Raw genomic sequence first — 12,312 nt, 5'->3', positions numbered from 1 at the left:
AAGAGACAGAAAGTACACCATGTAAAAACTCAAAAAGCTCAAAGCTTTAACATGTGATGTATTATGAACATAGCAATTCACAATTGTATGGTTAAATCTTTAACCCTGAGTTGTTTATGTAATTTGGAAATATTCCTCTGACCACCCATAGGAGAACAACCCCACAACCCCACCCACCCACCCACCCATACACACCCACACCCCCACACACACACATTACCTGTGGCTGAGAGAGCATGTCCAGACTCCAGGAGCAAATCTTGCCATCAGTGGAGATGCTAATCAGGTTGTGGGCATTCTGGGTGCCAACTACATTCACACAGTACACTGGGTGCTGCAAAGAGAATGAGGGAGACATTTTTACTCTTCTGCTGTGTTAGAATAAAGTATAAGCCCACTGTGTTAGTTGTTTAGTGTACCGTGTGTGCTGCAGCTGACAGGGGAGTCCTCTGCACCGGGGTCCTCTTGTTGCTCCTGTTGTCCCATAGTACAATCTGCCCCGAGTATGTGCCCCCCACCACAACGTTGGGGTGGAACTTGGCAAACGCAGCCGACAGAACCGCAGACTGTCAGAAAGAGGTTAAAATAGAGAAAGGGTTAGGCAATGTTTAGCTTCTCTAGTGATGAAAAAGAACATGTTTATAGAAAGACAGCCCGGCGACAGGTCTTTAGAAATACCATTATGTCCAATTAGAAAAAGCAGAAAAGCAGGCCCAAGATAGGTGTTGATTCAACTGTATGATCATTTTGAAGGAAATGGCACAACTCTCTAAGACTGTTGCAACAAAAACTAAATGTTATAACCTTCACGCAGGACAGTTAGTTTTAGCAAGATAACCTAATAAACTGGCAGCAGAGTGTAATAATGAAGATGCACATAATGCAGAACTGTATTTATTCATCGCTTCACCTATCACAATCGTAGCTCAATATTCTTTCTAAAGGGACTTTTCTTGACAAAAATTGTGACGCACGTTTCAGGAATATCTCATTATGAGCAGTCTTTGAGGCATGGAGAAAACTGCGTTCTCACTTCTGTTCAGTTTTATTCATCTGAGCAATACGCCTGCATCTACATCCGCTCTGGCGGCAACAACATGTGTTTCTACTCAACTTGTCTTGGTGAAGGAGCCTCAGGGCAGGCATTATAATAAGGCTGGGCAGAGCGGAGGAGCTGTGCTGCTCTCCCTGCTAGCTTGTCTGAACACAGGGCTCTTGTTTGGATTCACATGATAACTAGCCCTGCCCCACACACTTAATCCTGCTGCAGCGCTTGGATTCCATTCAACTCCTGCACCACAGGTCTTCTCCGGCGCCTCACGAACATGTGTTTGCGGAAAGATGTGGTGGAGGTGGATGCCAGTATGCTGAACTCACAATGTGGATGAAGGCGGGGAGGAGGAGAGACGGGGGAGCAAACGGGTTGGTTGGCGGTGTTCCACGCTTGTCATGGAAGTAGCCACCCGTTAGGACGTGGGGAAGGGGTGGGAGAAAGAAGCAGAGAGGCTTTGGGTACCTGACAGTGGAAGACGTACTCCGGTGTGGCCTTCTTGTACTTCATGTTCCATACTAAGGCTACGCCGTCTGGCTCGTGAGGAGCGTCCTCGTTGTTGTTGTATGAGGCAACCAGGAGTTCAGGATACTGGTGACAGAAGAAAGAAAAAAATCAGCCCAAATGAATGTCGGATGGGAAGCAGACATGCCCCCCAGGCCTGGCTCCATGTGGAAAAGCCTCGCCTGCCCTGTGTGGTGCTGCTGAATGCCTTAAAGAATGAGTAACCTTTCCTCAAGATTTATGGCTTGTTTAATTAGCCCTACCCACCCTTAAGCACTTTGGTAAATTGGGTTTTTAATTCCCTTCATAATTTAGACAAAAAGCTACGTTTCTGAGATCGCTCAGAGGAACAGCGGTGGACTAAAACAGAGCAACTCATTGACAATCTAAAACTCACTGAAGCGCTTATTAAAAACAGGCAGAGAATGACTACAGAAACACTACCCAGATGTAAACAAACCATTAGCCTCTGCTGCTTATAATACTTGATCTGAGATCTAATGTTTGTTAATTCAGAATTTCAAATCACAGGGGTATGGATATCACTCTGAGCTGGTAAATACTGTGAACAAAGAGTTGGTGTTCAATCACTGTCAAAAGTCATTGCAGAATCATGCATGAAATGACCTTAGACACCAGAGGAAACAAATCATTATGGCCCCCGACTGAGTGACAATGTGTGGGACATAACTTACTTTTCCTGAGGGACTTGTGGCGAAAAGTAAATGCTGTCAAACTCAAGCAATGTAATCATAAAGCATTATGGCTGTGCACAGCTAAGTTGTTTCAACAGCCAATTAGCAACACTTATGCCCATATTACTAACACAATAAATTGATTTTTTAGGATTGACATTTTGATAATTGGGAACAACTTCGAAATGCTGCTCTGAGAAATGTGTTCAACAGTTGGCTTAATTACAAAAAGTTGTTAAAAAAAAAAAAAGACCTGGAGGGACCAGTCCAGACAGGTGACGACACGATGCTTGGACCAGCGCTCATCCACGAACTGCCTGTTGAGGGAGAGCTTTGTTCCGGCCTGGATTTCACTGGGGGGAAAACAAAGCACCAACAATCAATAAAAACACTTCAAAAACCAATGACCATGTTTGTTTTTTAGTTGTCCAATTATTACCCCTCCTTCTCCTCCAGGTCACGGCCGCTGTAGTCAAAAAAAAGGTCCACATGCTCTGATAGAGCCCGCTCAATAATGCGAGTGCTGTGGTCAAAGAAATTCACAAACTCTTCGGAGTGCAGGATCTGGAGTTTTTCCTCTTCAGTCAGCTCGTGGGGGGGTGCTACACAGAGAAACACAATGAAATGTAGTAGAGATCCCTGCTGCTCATTGCTATTATGATAATGCATTTCATGGACTGCTTTACGGGATTAAAAATATCTTTGTATGCTGCAATTATAATAGCAAATCCGAGAAAAACTGTATTGGCTCAATTTGTATTGTAAACTTATGTATCATCAGTGGTAGTAAAGTACCTTCCTCCTCCTCTTTCAATTCCAGTTTCTCAGTCTGAGTCTCCACTACCGGTTGAGGTGCAGCAATTTCTTCCTCTTCTTCCTCCTCTGTTGTTTAGAAAGTGAACTATGTTAAACACTGGAAAATACACTGAGTTAGGAAAACACCTGAATCAACATATTCCTACACAAGACATTTTTGACCAAGCTTCAAATGTAAACATCAAATTTAAAGTAACAGAATTTGCATAACGGGCGATTGTGCCTCCAAACAAACGTTTCATCCTTTTGGTCACTACATCTTTCACCTCCATTATTTTCTCTTTTTTTCCAATAAAAGCTCCACCCAGTGATAATAGGCACAGCAAAAGACTGATTTTGTATCTCTGCCTTGCATTTGTTTGGTTTGTCAGCACAATGTTGCCTTTCAAAAAAGAACCTGCTCCTCTAAAGCAGGGAAGTTTGTCATTTGTGTTAAATGGACACAGCGCAGCGGGTGTCTTGTTGTCATAGGGACCCCCAGATTTTCCCAACTGTTAATGAGACTAGCCATTCAATAGAAACTCTAGCTGTCAGTGTAGCGGTTTCCTCTGTGTCCCAGTAGCAGGTTGCCCCCTTCTAGGCCACAGGGCAGCGGGGCAGAGGGTGTGGAGCAGCTGCCTGAGCCCGTCCCATTGGTCTGGCCAGATGACGGCATGGTGCAAAAGCAGATGGTGATGCTGGGATTGTCTTGTGCTCTTCAGAGGTGGCATGGGGATGGCACAGAGGTTTTCCGCCTGGCTGCCCCGAGACAAGCTTCTCACTGAACAGCAAGCCTCTGCAATTACCATCCTAGCAGGAGGTCCTGCAACTCCTATTCAACCTCAGAGAATGTACGACAAAATACAGGCCAGACCAGCTGGCAAACTGCACACCGGTTCTACCTCAAAGAAGATTCACGCGCTTTTTCAAAACACATCTCTTAGTGATTGTATATGGCCTATGCTTTCAATGTAAAAAAAACAATAGCAAAAGCGGGACAAAATAGATTCATGAGGAGAGGGGAAAATACTTGCCTGGTTCCTTCAAAGCATTTATCTTGGTATAAGTCTTATAGTTAATCTAAGATGACAGCACCGCATGCCAGAAGTTCCTTCCTACTGGGATAATCTAAATGATAATGTCATCTGTCACTTTGCCCATAAAGTGATTTATCCCATTTCTCAGATGGAGGTCTGGGGAAGAAGGTTATTGGGTACACTGATGAGTTTACAGAACTGGGTTGATGACACAAGCCATTTCAATGTACGGCCATACTCTGCAACCAACAGGAGAAGGTTAAAATCTTTCCTTTCAAGGGCCTCAATCAGGCTTAAAGGAAAACAGTAATCACTGTCTTTCAGCTAGTCCCGGCTGTGCTCGTCAGCCCTTTCCCTGGTGAGGCAGCCAGAGCAATCAACCTGCCAGGCATTAGGAGCGGATAGACAATCTGAAAATAAAGGGTATAATGCACCTGCCAGCCAAAATGGCCATTTGGAGAAAAGCTAGTGATCCTCGTGACCCTGCTGGGGATGTGTAGGGGGGTAGCTGTGCCTAGCGATGGTGGGTGGTGGTGGAAGGGGGTGGGGGGGTTGCATTTAACAGAATTCACCCGGATCACCGATGTCCCATACACTGACACCTCCTCTCAAAGCAGGCTCAATTATGGCTTTGTATCACTTAAGAAATAAAAGCTTTTTAGGGGGGAGCAAGACAGGAGGGAGGGGGGTGGGGGGGGGGGTTCTTAGTCAATGGACAATATATTAATGCAAACACGGTATGCAGCCAGTGATGTACAAAGTATAAAACTAAATGACCTCTGCTCTCCGCTGCAGGTGTCTTCCACTTTCTATATGTCCCTGTATAATAAGGGTCTGACTTCAGCACGTGCAGCAGGGTTTTTTTATCCTCTGGCTGCCTGTACAAAGGCTAACAACCACAGAAGACAAAACACTATTGATACATACACACACACACACACACACACACACACAAATATGTGCCCTACCATTTCTTGTTTCCTAAAACAGAGTACCTCCAGCCTCAGTTTACAGAATGCACTTCAAAAACTGTGGTCAACCATTTTCCATGTGGCACAGAATCAACATTGTTGTTGTGTAGTAGTGTAGCAAATTTAAAAAGGCTGCAAGGCAAATAAATACAAAGACATCTGCAGTCAGACTTCTGTCAATCTTATAACACTCTTCGAGACCTAGTCATCTGTGAAACAGGAGTCTTTTCTTCTCAACGTCTTCAACATGGTTATACACGTCTCTAATGACACTGAGGTCTAAAGATCACAAGCAGGCCGACGGTAAGCAGAAATCCAAAACCAGCACTCTCCTACGGAAGAAAAAACGTCTGTTACAGATATATACAAAGTTATGATATTGTTAAATGAGATTGAGAACAAAAACAGGTTGTACTCACATACACTCAGAAAAAAAGAAGAATATTTGAAATGATTAGCTACTGTATGACAGAGGGATACAATAGATATTTAACAGTACTAATCATCAAGTGAATAAAGGCAGACCAAGATTACAAGTGGCACTTCAAACAAGAAGGCCATTAAGGGCTTTTGTGATGAAAAAAAAGAAAAGTTTTGACCTGCCTCTGAATTCAGAGTGATTAAAACAATCGCATTCAATTAAATATTAAATTTACTAAACCGCTCTACATACTCATATTCCTGACAAGCCTTTTTAAACGCTGCACCAGACCAACCACTCCACACACACCACCACTCCCCAACCTCCAACCATATCTTACTCCATAATTATAGCCTCTTGTTGAGGAGTGCATACTGATGCTGCATATTACCTACTGGTGCAGTCTGGGAATATTGCAGTGGTGGCACAGAAATTCACTAATCTGATGGCCTTAATCAACAAACTACCTACAGATGGAATAGCACTGATTGAAAAAAATGCATCTAAGTTGTCCCATGGTCACAAATAAAGATTAAGGCAAATAAATGTCAGAATTGTCATAGATATAGACATGGATATCTGAGAGGAGATTTCAAAGACTGTCCAGTTCATCTTACGTGGTAAAATGACGCAAAACTGTCCGCATTAATAACAAACAACTTATAACCCGGTGATGGGTTCTCCTTGACTTTCTTGTGGCTTTCTTTGGGTCAATAGGAATGTAATGTTCAAAATCTTTAACTCCTTTCTCCAACATGTCTTGCGCACAGTGTGGGAACCCTCGGTTTGTAGCAGCCGGGGCACGGCAGCCGCTCCCTCTAATGCCACCGCCTGCTGACCTTGAGAGTGCTGCGTCGTTGCCTCCTTTTGACAACATGATAAATCGCTCAATCAGAGAACAGGCCTGACGCCACCCCACACATCAAAAATGCGCCGAGGGGAGCAAGCTGGGAAGGGGATGCCGTCTCATCGAGTGCCAGAAGTGATGGTGTGAAAATGCACAATGTCACTGAGTGTGTTTTGTTATGTGCCTGTTCGGTGAAGGGAGAAGACAGGGAAGCGAGGGAGTTGATGAAATGATTACATAGTGGCAGAGAGGGGAAGGGGGCCTTGTGTTGAACAGCTGGCAGAAACCATCGTTGTTTAACACAGTTTTACAATGCCCAGTAGAGCCCAGAGTAAAAAGCGATGAGGAACAGGGGGATGCTCTTCATCCTTCACTAGTTCTGCTCAGAGTTTTCCACAAAATCACACAATTTCATCTTGCTCATGCTGCATGCCACCTCCGGATTTACTGAACATCACCTTATGGGACAACAACAAACAATCCCTACAATGTTTAAAATCCTAACCAGGCTTTTAAGGATGCTTAAAAAAATGTGCTAGCTGAGGCAAATAAATTGAGCAAATGGCTAAAAAGTCAGACTCATTGAGAGTTGCAGTTTGAGGTAATGTAGAATTGTTCAAAATGAGAACACAAAACAAAAACCTCATCAGGATTTCAGTTGAGCACATTATTTGCCACGTTATTACATAAATCAACCAAGAACAAGCAGCACACTCACAAGTATTGCACATTTCATGCATGTGTTCACCACGTGGTGTTAGTAGTAAATATTCTCTTTGGCCAACCGCATAAAAGCTCCAGTGCAGCAATTACATACATTTCGACATGCTTCAGAGGCAGTAAGCAGTCGTATGCGCAGCGCTGCATATCTTCCCCTTCAATCGCATTTCTCCTTCCTGTCACTGGTTTTCTCATCCTGCTCATTAATTATACCGAAGCGGAGTTAGTTGTGAGGTTCAGAGGAGCAGGGCTTGTCTGACTTTAATCTCTCCTTTGACTTCTTATGTTTCCTGGGCCTCATTTTTTCTTTACTTTCATCTAAAATCAAATCTTTTCCACTCGTTGTTCACTTCCGTTACCCACTGATACAGCCTTCCCTGTTATGAAGAATTCTCCATAAGTGGTGTACCATTCTTGCAGCAAAACAAAACTTTTGTTAGCAAAGAAGCTATACATTTTAGTGGACCACTACATTCTTTATGCATCCATATATTCAATGAGTTCATGTACACAGGAGGTTTTTCCAGTTTTTGATAGTTTACTTATGTAATAATATGTGAGAATCACCTTCTTTTTGATGAGTCATGACAGGTGTCTGGGTCTCTTTTGTGTAGGACACAGTCTCACGTGGAGGAAAGTCCACTTGTGTGACTTTGGCCATTCCCAGTTTTGGAGTTCCACGCCTAAAAGCACAGAACAACTCAACCTTTGCACAGCTCAATTTCACCACAAAAAAGTAATGATTTTAACACAAAGGAAAAAAAAAACATATAAAACAGTAACTCTGCTATCGCTGTGCTCATCTGTTTCTGTAACAATTTTCACCTCCTTGCAAGTGAAATCAAAGTAAGTAAATGAGTGTTTCATGGGATGGCAGAGACTTCAGATTAGTTTAACAACCATTGTGAATCAATTAAAAAGGTTTTGTCTGACCACTCTTGCATGCACGTCTTGACTGTTTTCCTGGACTGCATTAACTGAATAATGACTTTGGAAGACAAAGTAATCATGCCATAGATTGAGAGAAGGGAAAATGACCAGGAAAGGAGAGAAGAGAGTGTCCAGTACCGCAGCTCAGAATCAGAGTGAAGTTGAAGAGTGGACGGGTCAGAGTCCCAGTGCAGAGTCCTGGTTAGTGTCACAGCAACAAGGCAGCATTAGTGAGAGAGAGAGACAAGCCAGCACAAATGAGGAGAGGAAATAAAGTTAGCATTATGGCACACAACATGCTGATTGGATCCTAGGTCACAAATCAGTTAAATTTACATGTCATCAAAATACACTTAAAACTGGATCTTTTTCAGTTCAAGCTAATATCGGCTTGCACAAAGCTCAGAGATGGAAGAATGCATCTGCTTAAAATGCATGGACACACAGCCTCTCAGAGTGAGATGACACAGGGTGTAATGTGCAGCCTGTGGGGCTGATACAGCCTGAACTGTGTCACACCAAAGGCTCTGAGTGTTGTGCAGACAGAGAGGGAGGGAGAAAGAGAACCCTCAGGGAGAAAACATGACCTCCATGTGTGTAGGAAATGGCCATGCTGGTGAGGGAAATGAGTCAACACGTAGGGGGAACAGCTCCCTGGGCCTGATGGGACACTGGGGGAGCTTGAATTTCAGCCCAGGGAAGGGGCTCTAATTAGGGGTTAAGAAGTCCCCCAGGCATCACAACAGCCTGCTGTTTTATTGTTAATTTAGGATTGTCCTAATTCAATGGCACACAAATTAAATAAACATGCCCTCAGTTGGCATGAACTTTTCATTATTCACTGTAATGGTACGAGACTCTCTAAAGGATTTTAGCTTTTGCTCAGTGTAATCATGCTTTAAATATATTCATAGCCTTTGTCTAGAATTGAAAGTAATGCAAAGCTTATGAAAGCAAAAAGAGAAATTTTTCTAAGCAATATTCAAAATACTTCCGCACTAATTTGCTGTACAACACATCTGCAGTTTGAGTGGCTTGAGCGACTGTGACAAGGACGCTGAAATCACTTTCTTCCTGGCATAGCATAGCTGAGCACATATAGAGCACACAAAAAACGTTTTGAGAAGACATGTAAAGCTCAATAAAGCACAAAACAGGTAAACATTTTGCCTTAGGTGGAGCAATTGCCACTAATTCTTCATAAATAGAGACGTTGGCATTGTTTCCACACTTGTAATGTACTGTACTAGAAGCGGGGGGGAAATTGTGTTACTCAAACAAACTGTTGCTGAGGAGAGTGTGTGTGTGTGTGTGTGTGTGTGTGTGTGTGTGTGTGTGTGTGTGTGTGTGTGTTTGTGTGTGTGCGTGCGTACCTGGGTCCAACGGCTCCATCAGAGTCTTGGCTCCCTGCCTCACTTGGTGTGCCCGCCGATTTGGTAGTTGGAGAGATGGGAGGAGGGACTACATAGCGAGACAGACAATAATCACCTGTTACAGTGTGAAGACACCAAGATATTCGCAACAGAGAACTGAATGCATCCATGCTGAATGTTATCAATCTTAATGTAGGCTGAAGGCTAGATGTTATTTAGCATGCTGTGATGAGTTGACTTGACATTAAGCAAGTTAAATATACACATCAGTCTGTATATAACAAACGTAAGCTGTGGCAAGATCAGCACATGCAAAGAAGCTTTAATAACAACTAAACTGACTTTGTCTTTATTAAATTAATGTTTCTATACTTAAGAAATACACAAAATACACTGACTTTGTCTTTATTAAATTTATGTTTCTGTACTTAAGAAATACACAAAAAACTTATGTTTTTCATTCCTGTTTCTCGTTTGTCTGCATCCTGTGAGACTCATGAGGATTTTCTTATGGATCTCTTCTGCCCCCTGCTGTTAGCAACGTGTCAGTGCTCTAACAATCTAAGATTGACTTCTAAAGTAAATATGTACAATCCAACAGGTTATGTAAAACATACCAACAGGAGCTTCTGAGGTTATGCCCATACTCTGTAGAAGAGCGTCAGCCTCACGCCTTTTTTTCTCCAGGTCAGAATCATCCTGGTGTTGCGCAGCATCTTTCAATTGGTCTGCCTGGAAACAGAATTGTTAACAACTTCAACTTGTTGGAAGTTTTCTGATTTCTAGCTCTGACAGACTTGTGCACATTTTAACATACTAATTAATTGACTAATTTGTATTAATTGCACCTAGTGCCAGAATACCTAAATAGTGTCCAAGAATAGAAAATGCCAAGTGCAACCGGTTATTGTTATAAATGACTTATTATCTATACCCTAAATCTTTATAAGAGTCCTTGCAACCGGTTTTGTATGTCTGTCAACATAATCAGTTGTCTTAGGCTCTAAACTGCATTTGACTCAGATACAAATAGGGGCTATCAGAATCATAATCAGCTTTAATGGCCAAGTATGTGTGAGCATAGCACCTACAAGAAATTTAACTCTGGCTTTTTGTTGCTTTCAAAGTACATACATAGAAATAGACATTCGGCTAAAACCAAGGACAACAAAGCTGAACAAGATAAGCATAAACATTTGACTACTATAGAAGTAGGTATATTAAAAAAAGTGTATAAATACATATAACATACACATGCATTTACACATACATATGTACAATGATAATGCAGCGTATGGACTACCAATACTCACAAATTAAGGGTAGGGAGATCATTAGCATTTGAATTGAAACATTATTTTTGCAATCCTCACATTGAGCCATTAATGCTTTTGATGCTGTTTACTCCTCATATTCATTTGTGTATTTAATATCAGAGAATATTCAAAGCATTTACAAAATGTTAAACATACCGCTTGCTTCTTGCGCTCCTCCTCCTTCCTTTTCTTCTCCTCTCTGATTTGTGCCAAGCGTTGCTTCTTCCTTTCAAGCTCTGCTTTCAGCTCACTTTTGTCCGACATGATGCCACAGCTGTATACAAACAACATATTTTTGTTTTTCTACGTGTTTCAATAACAATACATTGAAAAATATCGTATTTTTAAGACTTAAGTATTACGATAGTGATCCCAGTATAGGAAATGCCTCCAATAATGCCTAAAATGCGAGTTCATGCCCCGAACCCTACCACTTAATTTAGCCCTAAAAAATATGGTTTAAACTAGTTTATATTTTGTTCTTTTCCCGTCATGGCGAACTGTCAAACTAGATAATAAAAGGATGTTCAACGGCATTAATTCTCTGTATGCATTTGTTTGTTTTACAAAGTGTTTACCTGAGCCAGGTCATACAACAATGCTAGCAATCATATCACATCCATTTTATGTATTAGTATAGTTTAAAAATAATATTATATACTTTTTTTTAACGCACTGCACAACTGCACCTGACAGCTGATGATCTCAGCTTCAGTACCACCTTGCGCAGAAATGGTGACCGCTAACGTTAGCTAACCAACCTCACCTCTATAGCAGTTAAAATGACCATCCAACAGTGTTTTCTGTCTTCTCTGCAGCTGAGTGAGTTAAACATCTTAGCTGTTTGGAGACATAGATACTCTGATACTCTACATGTAGCAGCCCCAGCTGACCAGTCATTGTCAGCTGGCTAACAAGAGAGCCCCACCCTACAACTGTGCACACCCGGTTAGCTTAGCATGGGGTTATCCTGTCCGGTTCAGACACTTCTTCCTGGTCCTTATCAGCTTGCTGTATACGCGTTCAATCTACAAGCCTTCTCCATGTTAATACTATGTTTCATTTTACTAATCGCACCGTAGTTTAATAGAAAACACGCAGCGTTAGCACCCAATCGGGCTGTGCCGCTGCTAGCCTTCCTTGTTATAAATGGCTACATAGCTAGCTTAGCCATCCTCGTTGTACATTTAGCTAATTAGTGATTCAACCACACGTAGTTTGAAGCAATTCAAAGTAAAAAAAAAAAAAAAAAGGTAAAGGGTTTTTGGGTCATAAAAATGTGCCTTGCTCAATCCAATATATCCTTTATGATTAGAGATGAAGCGTTAGTTTGATTGGGTTAGCAGCTAGCTAACGTTACAACAGTCAACCGGACTATGGTCCGGAATGCTGTCATGCGCTTTCAACTCCGCTGACCGCACAATGAATAAAGCACGTTGGGCTACAAACACAGCGACGAACACAAAACAATGTTACAAGTGTGTGATACTACAGCTAACATGACACTGATGTGTAGATTACAAACCTTAAAGCAGGTTTTCGACCTGACACCAAATACCTACAACCACAGCCAAAACAAACGGGCTGCCAACACAACTACGGGAGCTGGGAAGAGCCCAAAAGAAGCACTTCGCTTTGATGTAACTGTGCTG

The 12,312-nt window shown here is 42.1% G+C and overlaps 1 protein-coding gene across 4 annotated transcripts in view; it reads right to left on the bottom strand.

Annotated features, from left to right (window-relative positions):
• dync1i2a (dynein, cytoplasmic 1, intermediate chain 2a) overlaps window positions 1-12,312 on the bottom strand; it is a 16,980-nt gene extending 4,668 nt beyond the window's left edge. Inside the window, exons 1-12 of one of the 4 annotated variants that reach the window (XM_039817856.1) lie at window positions 12,186-12,312; window positions 10,817-10,934; window positions 9,962-10,076; window positions 9,345-9,432; window positions 8,080-8,169; window positions 7,609-7,724; window positions 3,046-3,132; window positions 2,690-2,852; window positions 2,504-2,603; window positions 1,517-1,642; window positions 420-566; window positions 221-334 (exon numbers count right to left, since the gene is read on the bottom strand). In XM_039817856.1, the coding sequence (XP_039673790.1) occupies window positions 221-334; window positions 420-566; window positions 1,517-1,642; window positions 2,504-2,603; window positions 2,690-2,852; window positions 3,046-3,132; window positions 7,609-7,724; window positions 8,080-8,169; window positions 9,345-9,432; window positions 9,962-10,076; window positions 10,817-10,924 (1,254 nt within the window). In that variant the 5' untranslated portion in view covers window positions 10,925-10,934; window positions 12,186-12,312. Of the gene's footprint in view, window positions 1-220; window positions 335-419; window positions 567-1,516; window positions 1,643-2,503; window positions 2,604-2,689; window positions 2,853-3,045; window positions 3,133-7,608; window positions 7,725-8,079; window positions 8,170-9,344; window positions 9,433-9,961; window positions 10,077-10,816; window positions 10,935-11,426; window positions 11,549-12,185 lie in introns of those variants that run through there. The other 3 variants (XM_039817858.1, XM_039817857.1, XM_039817859.1) reach the window with 3 other exon arrangements.

The sequence above is a fragment of the Perca fluviatilis genome, chromosome 12 (assembly GCF_010015445.1).
Source record: "Perca fluviatilis chromosome 12, GENO_Pfluv_1.0, whole genome shotgun sequence".
In the NCBI taxonomy this organism is placed as follows: Eukaryota; Metazoa; Chordata; class Actinopteri; order Perciformes; family Percidae; genus Perca; species Perca fluviatilis.
The sequence above is the reverse complement of the archived record's forward strand: the minus strand, read 5'-3'. Positions and strand labels throughout refer to the sequence as shown.